The sequence below is a fragment of the Hyla sarda genome, chromosome 5 (assembly GCF_029499605.1).
Source record: "Hyla sarda isolate aHylSar1 chromosome 5, aHylSar1.hap1, whole genome shotgun sequence".
Classification (NCBI taxonomy): Eukaryota; Metazoa; Chordata; class Amphibia; order Anura; family Hylidae; genus Hyla; species Hyla sarda.
In genome coordinates this window covers 221,039,913-221,062,748 of record NC_079193.1, presented here as the reverse complement: position 1 = coordinate 221,062,748, position 22,836 = coordinate 221,039,913, and the positions used below count along the sequence as shown (strand labels likewise).

The following is a 22,836-nucleotide window of genomic DNA, read 5'->3' as shown; positions in this document are numbered from 1 at the left end:
TATAAGAGACACCTGTCCACAACCTCAAACAGTCACACTCCAAACTCCACTATGGCCAACACCAAAGAGCTGTCAAAGGACACCAGAAACAAAATTGTAGACCTGCACCATGCTAGGAAGACTGAAACTGCAATAGGCAAGCAGCTTGGTGTGAAGAAATCAACTGTGGGAGCAATTATTAGAAAATGGAAGACATACAAGACCACTGATAATCTCCCTCGATCTGGGGCTCCACGCAACATCTCACCCCGTGGTGTCAAAATTATCACAAGAATGGTGAGCAAAAATCCCAGAACCACACGGGGGAACCTAGTGAATAACTTGCAGAGAGCTGGGACCAAAGTAACAAAGGCTACAATCAGTAACACATTACGCCACCATGGCCTCAAATCATGCACTGCCAGATGTGTCCCCCTGCTAAGCCAGTACATGTTTGGGCCCATCTGAAGTTTGCTAGAAAGCATTTGGATGATTCAGAAGAGTATTGGTAGAATGTCATATGGTCAGATGAAACCTAAGAACTTTTTGGCAAAAACTCAACTCGTCGTGTCTGGAGGAGAAAGAATGTCGAGTTGCATCTAAAGAACACCATACCTACTGTGAAGCATGGGGGTGGAAACCAGGACAACTGATCTGTGTAAAGGAAAGAATGAATGGGGCTATGTATTGTGAGATTTTGAGTGAAAACCTCCTTCCATCGGCAAGGGCATTGAAGATGAAACGTGGCTGGATCTTTCAGCATGACAATGATCTCAAACACCGCCCAGGCAACGAAGGAGTGGTTTCGTAAGAAGCATTTCAAGGTCCTGGAGTGGCCTAGCCAGTCTCCAGATCTCAACCCCATAGAAAACCTTTGGAGGGAGTTGAAAGTCTGAGTTGCCCAGCGACAGACCCAAAACATCACTGCCGCTAGAGGAGAGGGCCAAAATACCAGTAACAGTGTGTGAAAACCTTGTGAAGACTTACAGAAAAAGTTTGACCTCTGTCATTGCCGACAAATCGTATATAACAAAGCATTGAGCTTAACTTTTGTTGTTGACCAAATACTTATTTTCCACCATAATTGGCAAATACATTCTTTAAAAATCAGTCAGTGTGATTTTATGGATTTTTTTCTCATTTCTCTCATAGTGGGAGAACTTGCACAATTGGTGGCTGACTAAATACTTTTTTGCACCACTATATTATAAACTATGCTAACTTTACAGGCTCTGTAGCATAATCAAATAAAGAAAATCCTGGAATACCCCTTAAAAGTTGTAACACACTATAACATATTAGTCCATCTGGTGTCACTAATACTAATAATTGTCCTATTAACAGGACACCAATAAATGTTCTATTAACACAATAACCTTTGCTGTTGATTGGTGCAGAATTCATTTACTTTCACAGTTTGCGCTTCCCAGAAATCCTGTTTAATAACAGACAGAATTGTTAATTCAATGGACCACAACTCCTAATAATACCACATTTTCACTAAATAAATCAAAGGGTAGTTGGCAAGAATTACACCTAATTTTCTTAACATCACTCTCACAGAGCAGTATTTTGGTCAGTTTTTTACATCAGTACTTGTAAGCCTGAACAAGAGAGTGGAACCTATAATGGCAACATTTGCACCTTTTCCACGTTTTATGACCACTAAGTTTTTGGTAAAGGGGTATTTTTTTTCCATATCAACTGGCTCCAGAAAATTAAACAGATTTGTAAATACTTCTATTAAAAAATCTTAACCCTTCCAGTACTTATCCAGCTGCTGAAGTTGAATTCTTTTAGATCTGAAAACAGTGCTTTCTGCTGACACCTGTCTGTCTTTCTGTCTCAGGAACTGTCCAGAGCAGGAGAGGTTTGCTATGGAGATTTGCTCCTATTCTGGACAGTTCCTGAGACTGACAGAGGTGTCAGCAGAGAGCACTGTTGTCAGACAGAAAACAAACAACTCAACTTCTGCAGCTGAAGTACTGGAATGATGAAGATTTTTTAACAGAAGTCATTTACAAATCTGTTTAACTTTCTGGAGCCAGTTGATATGAAAAACATTTTTGTTTTTCATGGAATACCCCTTTAAATACTGTTCAAAATGCCGATATGGTGCTTTAAAGGGGTACTCTGCTGAAAAACTTTTTTAAATCAACTATAAAAATCTATTTAAAAATCTTAATCCTTCCAGTATTTAACTGCTGTATGCCCCACAGGAAGTTATTTTCTTTCCGAATTTCTTTTTGTCTGACCACAGTGCTCTCTGGACAGTTCCTAAAATGGTGTCAGCAGAGTAGGAACAAATCCCCATAGCAAATCTATTCTGCTCTGGACAGTTCCTGACATGGACAGAGTTGTCAACAGAGAGCACTGTGGTCAGACAGAAAAGAAATTCTAAAAGAAGAGAACTTCCTGTGGAGCATAAGCAGCTGAAACGTACTGGATGGATTAAGATTTTTAAAATAGAAGTAATTTACAAATCTGTTTGACTTTCTGGCACCAGTTGATTTAAAAAATATATATATTTTTCCGAGTACCCCTTTAAGTTGACAAATACATTGCAGATGGCACATGTAAACAGGATATTCCAGCTAAAGCAAATAAGGGCCCAACCACACTGCTGCAGCGTGTGCAGTCAAAATTGGCAGTAGGACTGCACGGACTTGTGCTGTTGGCAATGCAGGCTAGTGGATTTTTGCCAAAAGAATGAACATTCATTCATACATTCTTTGGATCTGTGGATCCTGAATTTGAAATTTCAGCTTATTTTCTGAGGAATTTCGGCAGGGGAAATTCAGCAGTGTGGAAGGCCCTAAAGGTCCTTGAGGACAATAATGTAGTAGTCTATTTAGTATATTATTTAATAAAAGGTATGTTCAGAGCAGGACGAATTACAGGAAAGAACCAACACCTACAATACTTAGCAGGTATTGAGTTTTTGTCAAGGTAAAGCTCTGAATATACTTATATTCCAATACATTTTTATTAACTCATTTTATTGAAAATAACAAAGGTACATAGAGAGAGAGAAGATCAGAATACCAATGGAAATGATAGAATAGTGTTGTATGAAGTCAACCATGTACATGCGACTTGTAAAGAAATCTCTTGTAAACCTCCCAAGATAAACTACAATAAACAGATGCACATGCTCACTTACCTTAACGCGGTAATAAAGCCAGGGAAATAGAAGGGAAAAGTGAGAGAAGGGCAGGGAGGTGAAGGTACAAAAAAACCAGACTAGCCTCCTGGGTCATCAAACCAAAGCCTGAAGCCGAGGCAGAGAATTATACAGAGATGGTGCGGTGTAACACTTTATTTTTATAAACCACATTTTCATATGAATCCGCAGTGTTAACAAATTTTCTCCACTTGTCACCTTCGGGGGTGCTCGCCTATCCATCGCACGTATTCCAATACATTTAATTAAGTTTCTGCCAGAAATGTTGCTCAAGAGAATTACTAGGAGAAAAAATATCAGTGATTGGCAACATTGAGAAGCCCCACCCCACACTCTATTCAGGGTACAGTTTTCCTCAGTTCTTGTAAATCAGTTGGACACCCACCACACTTGTTATCCCTTATATTGTGGAATGGATAACTGTATGAGTTGGAACTATCCTTTTAACACCTTTATAGTTGTGTGTGAAGGTAGTGCTTACCAAAGTCTCTTTCTCTAGTTCTTTCAAAGCCTGAGTTTCAGCCTCAAGACTGGAGAGTTCTTGTGCTACAATAGTGCTAAAATGATTTAATTTTCGAAAACTAGAGAGAAAAAAAAAAGGATAAAGTAGTAAAACACATAAGTTGTGATTATCAACTTGTAATAAAACTGTAGAAATATACATACTATAGTAAATCTCTTTATGGCTTTAAGAGCTGATGCTAGCAGTCCCATTCTTACAAATTTGGCTGTTCATTTATCTACATAAGTTGTTGCTACCAAAGTAATTTAAAAAGGTGTAAACTTAGCTGGTGTATTCCATTATAATTTGACCTGCCTTCATCATGGACTAGATTGAATAAAACGGACGAGTTGTTATTCTAATTTAGCGTTGGAGTTGGAATTAATTACAGTGGTCACTATTACACGCGTTGGTGCTCTTCCTCCATGTGTTAAGGTGAGTTTACTCCTCTGTGACACTACTGCAGCCTGAAATGTATGTTGGAATGGGTCCAGGTACCCTTTTTAATCATAAAACATATGCCTTTGTAATCCCACCCCGAATTTCCCATGGGTCGGGAGAACAGTATGTATAGGGCATGGAGGTCAGCATGTATATTAAAAGTTGGCCATTTATTTAACATCCCATGCGTGTGCACCTACTGTGCCACAAATGGCAGCTAGCCAGGCAGAATGAGGCAAACTTACACTAAAGATAGTGTCAGACGCAACAGAGCTGAACAAGTTTATTTAGCTGAGCAGATGCTGTGAGAACAGCTAGCCAGTATACAGGCAGGATCAGGAACACAAGTACAGTAGACAGACAGGACCAGGAACTCAGGTACAGAAGACAGGGTTCAGGGACCTTAGAAATACAAAAAACACAACCTTGCTGAGGCATCAGGTGGAGCAGGTTTATATAGGGAGTGCCAGGCAGGTATAGGAGGAGGATCCATTAGTGAGTGCACACTGTCTCTATAAGATTCAGCCAATGCTTACATGCAGACCCTAGAAGACAGAGCAGGAACTGCAGCAAGAAACACTCCAGAGCAGAAAGCCTAGGAAGCAGGCCAGATATAAGGCACAGAGTATATCGCCTGACGCTGGTAAGAACCAGGACACATGGAACCCTTCCCTTCTTGTCATTGCACCTTTGCAGAATCTCCTATAACCTTGGCCCTGGTCATTTTGTGGCATTTACAAGTTAAAGGGGTTATCCAGGAAAAAAAAATTGTTTTTTTTATATATCAACTGGCTCCAGAGAGTTAAACAGATATGTAAATTATTTCAGATTTGTAAATATATTATAAAAAAAATCTTAATCCTTTCAGTACTTATGATCTGCTGAAGTTGAGTTGTTCTTTTCTGTCTAAGTGCTCTCTGATGACACGTGTCTCAGGAACTGTCCAGAGTAGAAGCAAATCCCCATAGCAAACCTCTTCCACTCTGTGCAGTTCCTGAGACAAGCAGAAATGTCAGCAGAGAGCACTGTTGCCAGACAGAAAAGAACAACTCAACTTCAGCAGCTGATAATTATTGGAAGGGGTAAGATTTTTTCAATAGAAGTAATTTACCAATCTGTAACTTTCTGGAGCCAGTTGATATATAAAAAAAAGTTTTTTCCTGGAATACCCCTTTACATTTTTTCCTACTTGTACTCCAAATTACACACTGGTGAAGTTGCTTCTTTTTATTGCTCCCTATTTAAGAATTGGAAAGCCAAATTGGATAAAGGGGATTTGACCAGGCCAATTTTAGAGCATTGGGCTTGGGTTCCTAAAACAGTGGTCAATTAGGTTTGGAGACACAATTTCAGATCATACATCACACTATGACTTTACATTACCCAAGACATCTGTTAATCCTGACCGCACAGAGGCCTTCCCTAATTGTGGGTTATGTGGAATGGATCTATTACATGGCCTAGTTTTTTTTGTCCCTTATTTCATGCATTCTGGGCAAAATACTTTGCTTTCTTCATGTTACTTTTCCATATTCCACCTCCTAATATGACCATAACTTTACTGATTCATACCATATTGTTTGTGGCAATGCTTGGTGGTAAAGTGGCTTCAGTCAGACATGTTGACCTCTAGTAAGGTAAAACATCAGGCGAAATAATATCTATTTTTGGACCAATTGGAATTACGTTGTACCAAGGAAAAATCGGTGCCATTTTGTGCAAAACCTAATTAAAGCCTTTATTTGTAATCTCTTTACTAATTTCAAAATACATCAGGTAATGCTTCCATTTAAAGATACTCTGTGGTATTTATCTATGGACTTGGCGGGAACTCTGGGTCAACTGAAAACTACTTCATAGCGGGTCGGGCCCGGCCTCTAACAACGGCCGGGACCCGTGGCTAATAGCGCGCGGCACTGATCGCGATGCTGCGCGCTATTAACCCTTTAGACGTGGCATTTAAAGTTGAACGCTGCGTCTAAAGTGAAAGTAAACTAATGCCGGTTAGCTCAGGGAGCTGTTCGGGATCGCCGCGATGAAATTGCGGCATCCCGAACAGCTTACAGGACAGCCGGAGGGTCCCTACCTGCTTCCTCGCTGTCCAATTGCCGAATGACTGCTCAGTGCCTAAGATCCAGGCATGAGCAGTCAAGCGGCAGAATCATTGATCAATGGTTCCTATGAGAAACCATTAAACAATGTAAAAGATCAGTGTGCGCAGTGTTATAGCCCCCTATGGGAGCTATAACATTGCAAAAAAAAAAAAAAAAGTTAGTAAAGATCATTTAACCCCTTCCCTAATAAAAGCTTGAATCACCCCCCTTTTCCCATTAAAAAAAAAAAAAGTGTAAATAAAAATAAACATATGTGGTATCACCGTGTGCGGAAACGTCCGAATTATAAAAATATATTGTTAATTAAACCGCACGGTCAATGACGTAGGTGCAAAAAAATTCATTAAGTCCTATCAATGCAAAAATGGTACCGCTAAAAACTTCAGATCATGGTGCAAAAAATGAGCCCTCATACCACCCCATATGTGGAAAAATTAAAAAGTTATAGGGGTCAGAATATGACAATTTTGAACGTATACATTTTCCTGCATGTAGTTATGATTTTTTTTCCAGAAATACGACAAAATCAAACCTATATAAGTAGGGTATCATTTTAATTGTATGGACCTACAGAATAAAGAGAAGGTGTCATTTTTACCGAAAAATGTACTGTGCAGGAACGGAAGCCCCCAAAAGTTACAAATTTATTTATTTTTTTTCTATTTAGTCTCACAATGATTTTTTTTTTCCGTTTCGCCGTACATTTTTGGGTAAAATGACTGATGTCATTACAAAGTAGAATTGGTGGCGAAAAAATAAGCCATTATATGGATTTTTAGGTGCAAAATTTAAAGAGTTATGATTTTTTTTTAAAGGTAAGGAGGAAAAAACAAATGCAGAAACGGAAAAACCCCAGGTCCTTAAGGGGTTAAAATAAGATAATTTAAACCAAAATAAACTTATGTGATGTTACCGTGTGTGTAAATGTCCGAAATATAAAAAAATACCCTTAATTAAACCGTATGGTCAATGACATGCAATTCTAGACTTTGGTATATGTTTTACGTGTATAATTTTGGTCACGTTATATATGAGAAAAAATGAAAAAGCACGATTAAAAAGTCCCACCAAAACAAAAATGATACATCCTTGTATACGGAAAAATAAAGTTGTAGGGATCAGAAGAGGACAAAGTTAAGCATACAAATTTTAATGCAATGAGTTATAATTTGTTATTTGCAACCTGGGAAAACCTAAGATGACACTCATTTTGTATGCTGTTAAAAATAAACAATCGGGGCAAAAATCACATAAGAATTGCGAGACCACTATAAAACATAGGTACAGACACTATATCATTAACTACACTAACTATACAGCCTCTGTAGCATAGTCAAAATAAAAAAAACTGGAGTACCCCTTTAAGGTCAAAATGGGCTGTGTTCTTAAGGGGCATGTTTACATTAAGGATAAATACTATTCAGGGTACAGTTTTCTCTGTTCCTGTGATCGGTTGGACCCTCACCTTTTAGCTTGTTATGGATAACTTTACAAGTTTAAAATACCCCTTTAATACCTCCATAGTTGTATGCTAAGGTAGTGCTTACCAAAGTCTCTTTTTCCAGTTGATACAAACTCAATCTTAGAGCTGCTGCAAAACTCTAGAACATCCTTGCAGAGTTAAAGGACATCTGCAGCGTGATTAACACTTATCCCCTATCCACAGGATAGGGGATAAGTGTTTGATCGCCAGGGGGGGGGGGGTCCGACCGCCTGTGATCTCCTGTACGAGACCGCGGCTGTCCCGTGCCGGCCGCAGCATAGCGTTGCAGCCGGCACGCCTCCTCCATACATCTCTATGGGAGAGGCGGGGAGGCAGCGTTCGACGGGGCATCACCATCGACCTCTGAGCGCTAATGGCGGCGCCCCGTTAGGGAGATCGTGGGGGGTCCCAGCAGTCGGACCCCCCTCAAACAAACACTTATCCCCTATCCTGTGGATAGGGGATAAGTGTCATACCGCTGCAGTTGTCCTTTAAAGGGGTATTCCGGGCAAAAACATATTATCCTCTACCCAAAGGATAGGGGATAAGATGTCTGATTGCGGGGGGGCTCGCCGCTGGGACCCCTCACGATCTCCCTGCAGCACCCGCATTCTATGCGGGAGCTGCGTCTCCAGTTTCGGAAACTTCCGGGTTTCCGACTTCACGCCCCCCCCCTCCATTCATGTCTATGGAGGGGGCATGATGGCTGCCACGCCCCCCCCCCCCCCCCCCCAATAGACATGAATGGAGGGGGCGTGGCGTGACATCATGTCCCCAGTCCCGGAAACCCGGAGGTTTCCTAAACGGGAGACGCAGCTCCCGCATACAATGCGGGTGCTGAAGGGAGATCGCAGGGAGTCCCAGCGGCGGGCCCCCCGCGATCAAACATCTTATCCTTTGGATAGGGGATAAAATGTTTTTGCCTGGAAAACCCCTTTAATAGCCAGCCACCTGGACATTTAAAGTCTGCTGAGAAGTGGTTAAATCACAATTTATTTTTATTTATTTTATTATTTTTACCGTGGAACAAAATGGAATTAGTTCATTACATACTTGCTCTGTTGTATCTGATTCATTAACTTCGAGACATGCAGATGAGATGTTTTAAGCACATCTTGAGCTCTAACTTCCATGTTTTTATATCTAGTCTGAAAGCAATAAAAAAGTATTCATATTTAGTGAGAGTTTATTGATTACAACTCAAAGCTGAACACATATTGCAGTCAACAATGTGCCATGTGAATTCTTAAAGTGTACCTGTCAACAAAAACTTTTTATATAATGTAGACAATACAATTATATGTATATTTGTAATATACATTGCTTAAAAAATGTGTATATTTATGGGTGAAAAAGTGCTGAGGACAGGACAAGCAGGGCTCTGTGCAGGCTCCTTGCTTGTCAATCATCTTCATGTGTGAGCCCGTAGCATGTCACAGAGCCTCACTGCACAGAGTACAGTACTTGTCCTGCCCTCACTTCATGTATTTGGACTCCTCATAGTGACACAAAGGCAACAGCTGCAGGGACAAAAATATACATATTTTTTAACCAATGTATATTACAAATATATATATAATGGTATTATCTACATTATATAAAAAGTTTTTGTTGATGACAGGTACACTTTAAATAGAACAGATGGTATACATTTACTGATAGCAGCTTCCTGATTTAGTTTTCCATTGCTTCTCTGCTTCACTTGCAATGGTGCTGTTAGGCTATGTTCACACGGCAGAATTTCCGCATTGAAATCATGGAAATTTTGCATGTGTTTATAGCCTATTATCTTCAATGGGATTCTGTAGTCCCATTCACAAAGCAGAATTTTTGCTGAGGATGTTTCTGCATTCCGCATAAATATAGGTCATGTCTTATATTTTTGCAGAATTCTGCTGCGTTAGCCCATTGAAGTCAATGGGACTCTTCTCCGTGAAATACCGTATTTTTTGGCGTATAAGATGCACTTTTTCTTCCCCAAAACTGGGGGGGGGGGGGGAAAGTTGGTGCGTCTTATACGGCGAATACACACCTATCGGGTCGGTCCTTGCGGCCATCAACGGCTGGGACCTGCGGCTAATACAGGACATCATCGATCACGGTGATGCCCTGTATTAACCCTTCAGACGCGGCGATCAAAGCTGACCGCCGTGTCTGAAGCGTAAGTGACACTAACCCGGCTGCTCAGTCGGGCTGTTCGGGACCGCCGTGGTGAAATTGCGGCATCCCGAACAGCTTACAGGACACCAGGAGGGACCTTACCTCCTCGGTGTCTGCTCCGGGCCAGGATCCCCTGCATGGCCGGCGCTCTCCTTCGACGTCATCACGTTGTCGTGCTTGCCGTCCTGTCATCCAATAGGAGCGGCGTGCGTAGCGACGTGATGATGGCGATTGAGAGCGTGGATCCCGGAGAAGAAGACGTCCGGAGAGTTGGGGACACCACGGGGACCTGGCGACAGCGATGGAGCGACATCCAGGGCAGCAGTGACGAGCCGGGTCCGGAGCGGCGGAGACACGTGAGTATTACCTCCTACCAGTGGTCTTCAACCTGCGGACCTCCAGATGTTGAAAACTACAACTCCCAGCATGCCCGGACAGCCAACTGCTGTCCGGGCATGCTGGGAGTTGTAGTTTTGCAACATCTGGAAGTCCGCAGGTTGAAGATCACTGTTGGGTTCAGAATCTTTTTTTTCTAGATTTTGCACCTTTAAAATTGGGTGCGTCTTATATGCCGGTGCGTCCTATAGGGCGAAAAATACGGTACATAATTCACACTTTTTTAATGAATCAAAGCAGTTTTAAACATGCTCAGTGTTCATGTATTCATGCAAAATGAATGCAGAAATTCTGCATAGATGGGGAATTCCTGCAAATCAATGTGGCCATGGAATTCCACATCTATGCAGAACTTCTGCTGTCTGAACAAAACCTTACTTTCTTAGGCCATCATATTAATAAATTGACAGCTGGGCAGTCTTCTGGCTAGAGCCAAAAGGTTGTGAATACGAGCCACTGTGACATTGTCCAATGATGACATTAATAACCATATGGGGCACCAAAACAGTTGACTGCAGAAAAATGGAGGAACGGGTACAATAGAGAAAATAAAAGCATTTCATATTGGGGACCACAATCAAATGTATACAGTCAGTTTTGCTTTCACTTGGACATATCATAACCTCTTCCAGACTTTACTCATAAACGGCCTGTTTCTAACAGTACAAAGAGGCTAAAAATATACAACTAGGCAAGATTCAAAATCTACAGTAGATTGGGGGGGGTGAAACAAAAAAAATAAAATAAAACTGATGACGCATGGATGTAGAGGAGGCCTTAGTGATCATTTAGCAGAAATGCATTTTTCATCAATCAGGAGCCAGTTCTAACAATTTTGTGAATTGGTATACTTGTTTTTTCTCTAAAGTCAATGTATTGTTACAGTTGCTTACTCAAACAGCCTTGCTTAGTCAGCAGATCACTTATTCATGAGCACATATATGAAATACTCTACATAAGATTTTAATTGACCATAATGTTCTATAACATAGTTATTTTACCATCATCTTCTTTTTGAGGCCTTCTGTAAAACTTTCAAAAGAGGAAATGAAGCTGCCTTCTGTTATGTCGGATTCATGAGAGTCTGACTTAAAAACATCATCTTCCAGATCAGCTGAAGCTTTGGCTGTACAGAAATGATCACAGATATTAGGACTCTTGTGAGGAATAACTCTAAAAAGACACATTATAAGTCACATTTCCAAGCACTGTGCAGGTCCAAATGTGTTACCTAAAGCCACAATTTACTTTTCAGTATATATTATTTATTTATTGGCCACAAAGACAATTGTGTTTCTAGAAGAAAAAAAAAAAGTTTATGTAAAAGTTTTAATTTATTGCTCTCTAAAACCACTACCTGAAATGTGAACCAAAATATTTATTTTAGTATATAAAAAGTTGTGACAGGCTATTTATCCATTTATAAACTAGGACAGTTCCCTCTTCAGGATTAGACACAAGTGCATTTTTTAGAACACAGGTTTAAAAGCTATATACAGTAGTTTCTTCTCATTTGGTTATTCAAAGAAATTTTGCATAATTTTTTTCGGTGAGATATTTAGGTCACCTTTATACTATTAAATTGTAACTTTTTGTGCGATACTGAGGGAACATGTAATAAGATGTGCGTGCTTTTGTATTAATATCACAAAGGTGTTAAAAACACTTTTCATTACAGTTGTTCCTGTATAAGTGATATAAATGGAAGCAGGGATAGAAATGGACGTTTCTTTTTATTTTGTATTTATTTTTATTTTTTTTACTATGTTTGTTTTACTTTTTCTACATTGTGCAGCCCATAAGGACATAAAAGACCTTAGGGGTAGGAGTAGGAGGGAGCATTTTAATTTAAAATATATATATTTTATTACTGATTTCATCTGCAACATGGGACAACCTATTTTCCCTAAAATACTTTGTAGAGCGGATTTAGGTCTGCAACATCTCAGCAGCTACCCAGCATTCACATGATCACCATAATCGTGAGCAGGAAGCCTAATGGCTTCTGCTGACCTTATTCAGCCCTGTGTATACAGTGATCAGGAATGAAGGGAGGGTAGTAATCCACCCATGCCATCCCTGATAGCTGGCTCTCTTCTCCTACAATGGTATGATTTAGAGAGACTGCAGACTTTGCAAGGACTTTCAGAAACATCCTTGCTGAGTCACTTGCAGATTGGCCAAATTTTTAAAGCACCAAAGCCCAGGAGGCGATGTCCAGACACAGCAAGAGCCCCGTCCAGCTATTTACCTATTGACACTCTGAGGGTCGGTGGTGCAAAGGTGGTGCATAGGATGACATAAGCTGGACTTACATGGGCTTTTACCATGCTGTGAAACACCCCCTGGGCTTTTGAGCCTCATTTACATATTAAGAAAAAGATTTATATCTCGGACCTAAAAAAATAAAGTGAAGATAAAAACACAAAAAAAAAAATTATGTTCAGAATGCTGAAAATGTGCCCTGGGCTATTTTACACCCAAGGTCCACCTACAATAAATGATAAAAATAATACAAATTATTTTATAGCAGCAAGAGCTTACAGTCTATAACAAAAGGTACACTTAGCTCAATGGGCCACATGAATGATAAATGTGTGGTAGTTGTCCACAGTATATACCGTATTTTTCGCCGTATAAGACGCACTTTTTCTTCACCAAAACTGAGGAGGAAAAGTTGGTGCGTCTTATACGGCGAATACACACCTATCGCGTCGGTCCCGGCGGCCATCAACGACCGGGACCCGAGGCTAATACAGGACATCACCGATCGCGGTGATGCCTTGTGTTAACCTTTCAGATGCAGCGATCAGTGACCGCCGCATCTGAAGCGAAAGTGACACTAACCCAGCTGCTCAGTCGGGCTGTTCGGGACCGCCACGGTGAAATTGCGGCGTCTCGAACAGCTTACAGGACATCGGGAGGGACCTTACCTGCCTTCTCGGTGTCTGCTCCGGGCCGGGATCCCCTGCTTGGCCGGCGCTCTCCTTCGACGTCATCACGTTGTCGCGCACGCCGACCCGTCATCCAATAGGAGCGGCGTGCGTAGCGTCGTGATGACGACGGCAGAGCGCGTGGATGCGGGGAAAGAGGATGTCCAGGGCGTCGGGGACACCATGGGGATGCGGCGACAGCGATGGAGCGACATCCAGGGAAGCGATGATGAGCGGTGAGGGGACACGCGAGTATTACCTCCTATACCAGTGGTCTTCAACCTGCGGACCTCCAGATGTTCGGAGCGGCAGGGACACGCAAGTCCGCGGTCCGGAGCGGCGGGGACACGCGAGTCTTACCTCCTTTACCAGTGGTCTTCAACCTGCGGACCTCCAGATGTTGCAAAACTACAGCCGCTGGCTGTCCGGGCATGCTGGGAGTTGTAGTTTTGCAACATCTGGATGTCCGCAGGTTGAAGTTCACTGTTGGGTTCAGAATTAAAATATGTGCGTCCTATAGGGCGAAAATTACGGTAGCATGCATGTTTAATTTCTCCATTCCAGTTTAGAAAACATAACCTGGACGGATCGTCAGCAAGCAAAACTTTCTTACAGTTTTTATACACAAGCATACTGAGTAAACAAGTACAAAAATAAGACTTTTTTTCTATGTACAGATGTGTATTTTTCTCACCAGAAGTAAAAAGTTTACGAGGTTTAAAATAGATTTCTTCTTCTCTTTCGCAGCTTGGTCGCTTTCTTTTCTTTTTAAAATTCTCGGCTATGCCTGAAGGATACAGTCCTTCAATAAGCTCTGATAGGATATAAAAAGTATGAAAAACCATAACTGATACATAAGAAGAAAAAACTATTCTCCTCTAAAACAATAACACTATTACAAAATGAGATGCACTTTGAATATCTTATTTCAACAGCAAATGCATTAGGTCAAAGGGACTACATTGTCCAAGCAAGGTTTATCTACGTCTAAACAGTTTGTTAAAGGGATTCTAGAGGATTTGAAAAATGTGGCTATTTTTCCCCTTGCCACACCTGAATTGCAGGGCATAACAATGTCATTAACCAGCAAACAAGCAGTGGCTCATCTGTTCGCTGATCACTGGGCCTACTTCATATGGGGATTATTGGCCTGTTCAGCCAATAGTCTCCCTGTGTAATAGAGCCCCAAAGCATTGTTACTAGTAAAATTGCACACGTTTCTCTAATCTTGTCAATGACCTTTAACCCTCTTTCCTAGAAATTCACCAATGCCGGGACTAAATCTGATCGAACAGAAATGGGACAAAATGGTTAGGGACAATTCATCCTTTAACCCCTTAACGACAAAGGATGTAAATGTACGTCCTGGCGAGGTGGTACTTAACGCACCAGGACGTACATTTACGTCCTAAGCTTAACCGCGGGCATCGGAGCGATGCCCGGATCATGCGCGGCAGGTCACAGCTGTTGATCGCAGCCAGGGACCCGCAAGTAATGGTGGACACCCGCGATACCGCGGATGTCCGTCATTAACCCCTCAGATGCCGTGATCAATACAGATCACGGCATCTGCAGCATCGCGGTCACTTAAATGGATGATCGGATCGCCCGCAGCGCTGCCGCGGCGATCCTATCATCCATTATGGCAGACTGAGGTCCCCTCACCTGGCTCCGCTGCCTTCCGGGAGTCTTCTGCTCTGATCTGCCTTCCCGCAGACCAAAGCAGAAGATGACCGATAATGCTGATCAGTGCTATGTCCTATACATAGCACTGAACAGGATTAGAAATCGAATGGGGACTATTAACCCCTGAAGGAAAAAATTAAAATGCAAAAACAGAAAAACGCTGAGTCCTTATAACCTTCTAAAAATCATAGCGCTTTCAATTTTGCACCTAAAAATCCATATGATGGCTTATTTTTTGCGCCACCAATTCTACTTTGCAGTGACAGTCATTTTACCAAAAAATCCACGGCAAATCGGAAAAAAAAAATCATTGTGCGACAAAATTGAAGAAAAAATTTCATTTTGTAACTTTTGAAGGCTTCCGTTTCTACGCAGTGCATTTTTTGGTCAAAATGACACCTTATGTTTATTCTGTATGTCCATGCGGTTAAAATGATACCCTACTTATATAGGTTTGATTTTGTCGCACTTCTGAAAAAAATCATAACTACATGCAGGAAAATTCAATTTTAAAATTGTAATTTTCTGACCCCTGTAACTTATTTTTCTGCGTATGGGCTGGTATGAGGGCTCCTTTTTTTGCACCGTGTTCTGAAGTTTTTATCGGTACATTTTTTGTGTTGATCGGACTTTTTGATCGCTTTTTATTCATTTTTTTATGATATAAAATGTGACCCAAAATACACTATTTTGGACTATTTTGAATTTTTTTGCGTGTACGCCATTAACCGTGCGGTTTAATTAATGATATAATTTTATACTTCGGACATTTACGCACGCGGCGATACCACATGTTAATTTTTATTTTTATTTACACAGTTTTTTTTTTATGGGAAAAGGGGGGTGATTAGAACTTTTATTAGGGAAGGGGTTAAATGACCTTTGTTAACTTTTTTTTCCCACTTTTTTTTTGCAGTGCTATAGGTCCCATAGGGACCTAGAACACTGCACACACTGATTACTTATGCTCTCTTATGCTTATCCCTGCAAAGCCATAACTTTGCACGGATCAGCGAGATAGGGGCTCGATTGCTCAAGCCTGTAGCTCAGGCTTGGAGCAATCAAACCCCGATCGGACGCCGCGGAGAGAGGTAAGGAGACCTCCACCTGCGTCCCAGCTGATTGGAACATCGCGATTTTGTCACGATGTCCCGAACAGCCTGACTGAGCTGCCGAGAAGCGTTTACTTTCGTTTTCAGACGCGGAGATCGCTGCGTCTGAAGGGTTAACAGCGCGCGGCACAACGATCGGTGTCACAAGCTGTTAGCCCAAGGTCCCGGCTATCGTTAGCAGCCGGGACCGACCCAGTGTGATGCGGGGTCACGCCGTCACCCCGTTTTTCACACCGGGACCGGGCTCAGGGCGTAAAGGTACGCCCTGAGTCCTTAAGAGGTTAAAGTGTAAAAATAAAAGTTGAAAAAGTAAAAGTAAAAAAAATTTGAAAAACCCCCTCCCCCAATGAAAACATAAATTGTCCCATTTTCCCTATTTCACCCCCAAAAACTGTTAATATAAATATTTTATATACATATTTGGTATCGCCGTGTGCGTAAATATCTGAACTATTAAAATAAAATGTTAATGATACCGTACGGTGAACGGCGTGAACGTAAAAAAAAAAAAAAAAAAGTCCAAAATAGCTGCTTTTTTATAGCATTTTATTCCCCAAAAAATTATAAAAAAATGTATTAAAAGTTTTATATAAGCAAATATGGTATCAATAAAAAGTACAGATTACGGCGCAAAAAATGATTCCTCATACCGCCGCTTATACGGAAAAATGAAAAAGTTATAGGTCTTCAAAATAGGGGGATCTTTTTAATTTGGTTAAAAAGTTGGTGATTTTTTTTTTAAGCGCAACAGTAATAGAAAAGTATGTTATCTTGGGTGTCATTTTAATCGTATTGACCCAAAGAATAAATAACATGTCATTTTTACCGTAAATTGTACGGCGTGAAAACGAAACCTTCCAAAATTAGCAAAATTGTGGTTTTCTTTTTAATTTCCCCACACAAATAGTATTTTTTTGGTTGTGCCATACATTTTATGGTAAAGTGAGTGATGGCATTACAACGGACAACTGGTCGCACAAAAAAACAAGCCCTCATACTAGTCTGTGGATGAAAATATAAGAGAGTTATGATTTTTTGAAGGCGAGGAGGAAAAAACAAAAACGCAAAACTAAAATTGTCTGCGTCCTTAAGGCCCAAATGGACTGCGTCCTTAAGGGGTTAAAAAAAAAGACTCCTGGTCGTGTAATAATAAGAATTAAAAAAAAAATCTTAGTATGCTTTTTCCTAGTCAATATATTTTTGAGTAATGCAACACCATGCGCTAGATAGCTTTATTTCCTACTTAAAATAATGCTCACTTACTAATAAAAGCAACAGGACTGGGAAAAAACAGGACTGGGAAAATGTTCTATTCTATATGGCTTCCCAATTGACTGTTACAAAAAAAATAAAAAATTCTAGATATCCTCTTCTCTCCCTCCCTGCTTCATGAATCATATGTAGATGGAAACCTTACCAATTCTTTATACCACAATATCAATATAGTCCTTCTGAAAACAAAAAATGATACCTCCTATATAACAGCTTTCTGAACAACACTGAGGTAAGTCCCTGACTAAAGTGAAAAAATTATCTTATAATAAACTTTGGTATATGGAGAGCCAAAGAGTAGTGTAAGCAAAGTGCATATTGTACAGCACCCTCATCTAAAGTTATAGATGTTGCAAGGTGCTTACTCACTGAAAGTGATATAAAGACAGCCCAGTCAGTAGCTCTCCTCCAATAAGTGATACTAAAGTTTTAGAGCAGCACTGACTTGAAGAGGACCTGTTGACCGAGCATCTCCAAAAGCTCTGCTGGCAATTCCTTTTCAGTGGAATAAGCAAGCTTTTAACATGAAAAAAACAACAAAAAAACAACAAATCTATGGAAACAGTACCAATCTGGTCCTTGTTGCTTTCGACATTTATTTTGCTTGTAGTGCTCGTTTCGGGTAGCTGGTTTAATAAAAAATAATATTTAAAAAAATTATATATATATATATATATATATATATATATATATATATATATATATATATTTTTACACACACAAACACACATATATATATATATCTATCTATATCTATATCTATATATCTATATATCTATATACATACACATATACACACACACTAACACATATATACACACACACATATACACACACACACTAACACATATATACACACACAAATTGCACAAAAATATGCCATGAAGTAAAAAATGTGATTTATTTATTTAACTCATGTCACATCAAGAACATTTTAATTCTACATTAGAATAGTTTTTTAAGCTATATAGATAGATGTATTACAAGAACATTATTCAAAACGTAAATACCACCTGTCAACAAACAAAATTTTTAATATAGTGTTCCTTATGTAATTATAAGACCCTTTGCTATTTACTTGCTATTAAAATCCTCCACCTTTATATCTTTTTAATGTGATTGAAAAAAATGGCCACTAGGTGGCTCTGTTCTGTTCCCTGTGCAAGCCAAACAGTTAGTTTTGTCTCCTCCCAGCCTGGCAGAAGACCAAACTCAGGAAGTGTGCGGAGCACAGCTCTTGCAGGCTTCAGTGATGTTGTGCCTGCTGGGGAACGCACCCTTTCTCCTGCTGGGAGCTCAAACAATGTGAGCAAGAGGAAAGGTATGATAAAGAACTTTATAAAGCTTGGATTTTTTTTTTTTTTTTTAAAGGGCAGGAGGGTTGTTAGGAGTAGTTAGGGAATATAATCTCAGTTATTTTAGATAATATGGTTTGGTGACAGGTACTCTAATATATTTATCATATACATAATAAAGGCATTCCATTACTTAGTGGAAACCCCCCTTTGAGTTTACTGCTAGTACCAAGTTTAATGAATATCTAGTCAGAAAACTAAGCTTACTGCAAATATACTACTCCAGAAACAGGAAGTCTACTGCAGGCTTAGAAAAAGGTCCAATCTTGTGTTAAACCCTTTTAATGCATAGATAGCTAGCTAGAATATTTATATGCACACACAAACATACACATATATGTTCAATAGTGTACATTCCAGAGTCACTGAATTTTTGAGAATCACTATCCCGTTTTGGTTAATGGCCATGACTGTAAACAAGCAAATGTAGTTTTGCCCATCCTCAGCACTGAGCAGGAGGGAAGGAGGAAACAAACAATGGGGAGGAAGGAAGGAAAGCATCCTCAAACTGCGGTCTGCTGTATTTTTTCTGTTCAACTGTTGCTTTCTGGAACAATAGTCTGTGGTGCGCCAGGAAAACAGTAGATATCGCACATGTGGCAATCTAACAGGCATTTAGGATATGGCTAGGTACACAAAAATTTGTGACGCTAAAAAGATTTATACTTACAGTAAAATCTCCTTTTCGGAGGATCCATTGGGGGACACAGGAACTGTGGGGACACAGAAACCGTGGATATATGTTGCTGCTACTAGGAGGCTGACACTAGGCATTAACAAAAAAATAAGTCAGCCCTTTCTGGCAGGATATACCCTGCGCGCCTGACTCTGAGCTAATCAGTTTAGAGATTTTACAGTAAATATATATATAAATAATCTACTTTTTTCGGTCAGCTCCATTGGGGGACACAGGAACCGCGGGACGTACCAAAGCAGTCTTCGGGGTGGGAAAGCAGAACACAGCCAGCAAGAAATCAGGCAGAGGTCAAAGCCACCCAAACCCGGCACCAGCCGAAGCACAGCCATGTCCTGATGAAGGACAAGAAAGGGAGGGCAACAGGAGAGAGCCGCCAATTCAGACACCCGCCAGATGGAGGTAACCGTGATGAGAAAGGACACCTTCCAAGAGAGGAAGCAGAGAGAGACCTCCCAGAGGGGCTAAAATGTGGTGCCCTGTAAAGCGCTAAGCACCAGATTCAGGTCCCAGAGCGGAGTGGGAGACCTGTATGGAGGAGCCTCGTGAGACACAACCTGCAGGAAGGTGTGGACATGAGGATTGGATGCCAGGGGGCACTGAAAAAGGATGGAAAGCGCCAACACCTGCCCCTTAAGGGAACTAAGACGCGTTTCCAGCCCCACCTGCAAAAAGGAAAGCAGGCTTGGCAAGGGGAAAAAACAACAGTAGACAGGGACCGGGCCTCGCACCACCGAAAGTAGGCACACCAGGTACAATGGTAAATCCTAGCAGAGTATGGCTTACGTGCCCGGAGCATGGTGCGAATGACCCGGACCGAGAAACCTCGAGCCCTCAGCATGGCGGTTTCAACCGCTGTCATATGCAGCATCAGTGAATTCAGGGTGGCAGAGAGGACCTTGAGAGAGAAGGCCGGGCCAATCCGGAAGCCGCATGGGGCCATCCACCACTAGGCAAAATAAGTCGGCGAACCACCGCCAATCCAGAGCCACAAGAATCGCTAAGACATCCTCTGCCTTGAGCTTCCTCATGACCCTGGGCAGGAGGGAGAGTGGAGGGAAGAGGTAAGGGAGGGCGAACTGCGCCCAGGGAATTATCAATGCATCCATGGTCAGAGGATCGCGGGACTTGGCGACGAAGCCGGGAACCTGCCGGCTTATGGCGGGATGCAAAGAGGTCCACGTCCGGGGTCCTCCGACGCAAATTTCCAAACACACCTCCGGATGGAGAGACCACTCTCCGGGGTCGGACGAGAAGAGACTCAAAGTCCGCCTCTCAACTGCCTACACCAGGAATGTGGATTGCCGAGATGGAGGGGAACCGACGTCCTGCCCAGCCCAGACCATTGAAGAGGCTGCGGGTGCCTCACTGGCGATTGAGATAAGCCACTGCTGTGGTGTTGTCCGTCTGAACTCGAAGCAGACGAACTCGGAGGAGCAACTCCCAGTGGAGAAGACAAAAGAAAAATGGCCCGAAGTTCCAGGACGTTGATGGGGAGACAGGCTTTCTGGGAAGACCAACAGCCCTGAACCATCTGGTACTGAAAAATGCCCCCCCCCCCCCCCCCACCCCCAGCCAAGGAATCTAATCGGTTGTTAAGATCTGCCAACACAGCAGGAGAAATGTTCGTCCCTCCCGGAGGAACGGAGCCACCAAAGGAGAGACTGGCAAGCTGTGAGGGGCATACAGATTCGGCGGCGGTGGACAGTGGAGATTTGTCCCACAGAGACAGGATGGCCCACTGAAGTGGGCGACATTGGAACTGGGCAAAGGGAACGGCTTCCTGCCCAGCACTTCCATACAAGAATGGATGGCCACCGGTTACAGGTGGCACAAGAGGCGAATCCTGGACAGCAGAGCACTCTGCTTGTCCGGTGCAAGCAGAACAGTCGCGTTGAGGAAACGAAGCCCCAGAAAAACCAGAGACTGGGAGGGGGAGAGGTTGGATTTCTACCGAAACTGGTTAGGGTCTGAAGTGCAATCTTGAGACTAAGGGAGCACCAACACTCCTAGAGATCGGAGGATGGTGACCACCACCACAAAGACCTCAGGGGCCATGGCCAGCCCAAAGGGCAGAGCCGCAAACTGAAAATGACCTACAGGGATGGCAAACCGGCGGAACCGTTGGTGGGCCGGAAAAATGGGGATGTGGAGGTAGGCGTCCTGGATGTCCACTGAGGACAGAAATTCGCCCTGGTCCAAGGACACAACAACAGAACAGAGGGATTCCAAGTGCCGCAGGCGCAAGTGCCGATTGAGAAGCTTCAAATCGAGAATCGGACAGACCATTCCCCTTTTATTGGGAACGATGAAAAGATTTGAATAAAAGCCAGAGAAACATTCCCGGGCCAGAACTGGAATGATGACCCACTGAGTAAGGAGGGTGTGGAGCGCATACTGAATAGCCGCAGCCAGGGCCGGAAAGCCGGGAGGACAGGACTGGGAAAAACAATCCCGGGGAAAAAGAACCAAACTCTATTCGGTAGCCGTCCGAAAACGTCCCGAACCCAGGAATCCTGGACCTGCGCCAACCAATCATCCCGAAAGAGGGAATGGTGACCACCCACCCGACTCGGGTGGGGGTGCCCCTTCAGGCGGAGGTAGGCTTTCGGGTACCTGGCCTGGTGGAAAAGCATCCAGAACGGCCATCCTGTTTCCAGGAGGGACGCACTTTGAAGGAAGGAGCCTTCTGAGTCTGCGAGGCCGCTGGTTTGTCCTGGCAGCCCGAGGCAAAGGACCAAAAGGGCTGAAAGGAAGAGGGCTTGCGGCGGGAATCTGTGCGACGCACCTTATTCTGCTGAAGCAGAGAGCTCTTACCGCCTGTAGCCTCAGAAAATATTTCATCCAGGCATTTGCCAAAAAGACGGCCAACAGCAAACGGCAGCTCTGCGAGAGATTTCTTGGAGGCCGCATTGGCATTCCAGGCCTTCAGCCACATAGAGCGGCGGATAGCTACCAAATTTCCAGAAGCAAAGGCCGCACAATGTGCGGTCTCCAGAGACACAGAGCACAGAATCACCAGCATTGGAGATCTGGAGGATATGGATAACGGCTCCTCAATCTCTGAGTGCGGATCTGAGTCTGGGTCCACCAGTTCCCCAGGAGACCAGGAACAGGCAGTGGAAGCTCTAGATCTAGCAGATCTGCAACGGCAGGCCGGGAGCGGTCCACAGGGGAGTGAATGCGGGAGCGAGGACGCTGCCTGATAGATGGGGATAGGGAGCAAGAGCGGCGTGGAGATGTCCCATCGGGTGAGGGGTCAATGACCCTGTGGCGCTTGTGAGAGCGCCGGGTGGGGAATCTAGAGGAGACTGAATGAGCCTCCCGGGAGCGAGATCACAAGGAGGACCGCTTAAAAGGCAGTAGCGACCTCTCTGGAAACCTGCACCAAATCAGAGATTGTCAGAGAGAGGACACCCAAACAGGGGGAGGTTCCATGACCACAGGGTCCAGGTGGCCACCATCCTGGATGGAAGGCACAGGAGGGCTGGGACGTGAAGCGGAGCAAGCAGAACAGGTGGACTC

General features: G+C 42.6%; 1 protein-coding gene across 6 annotated transcripts in view; it reads right to left on the bottom strand.

Annotated features, from left to right (window-relative positions):
• The window catches only part of SYCP2L (synaptonemal complex protein 2 like), a 200,633-nt gene that overhangs the window by 4,218 nt on the left and 173,579 nt on the right, over positions 1-22,836 (bottom strand). For all 6 annotated transcript variants that reach the window (XM_056521155.1, XM_056521156.1, XM_056521157.1 and 3 more), the window contains 6 exons: positions 17,831-17,888; positions 13,887-14,006; positions 11,261-11,385; positions 8,757-8,851; positions 3,645-3,744; positions 1,356-1,414 (listed from right to left, as the gene is read on the bottom strand). In XM_056521155.1, coding sequence (XP_056377130.1) covers positions 1,356-1,414; positions 3,645-3,744; positions 8,757-8,851; positions 11,261-11,385; positions 13,887-14,006; positions 17,831-17,888 — 557 coding nt within the window. The remainder of the gene's footprint in view (positions 1-1,355; positions 1,415-3,644; positions 3,745-8,756; positions 8,852-11,260; positions 11,386-13,886; positions 14,007-17,830; positions 17,889-22,836) is intronic.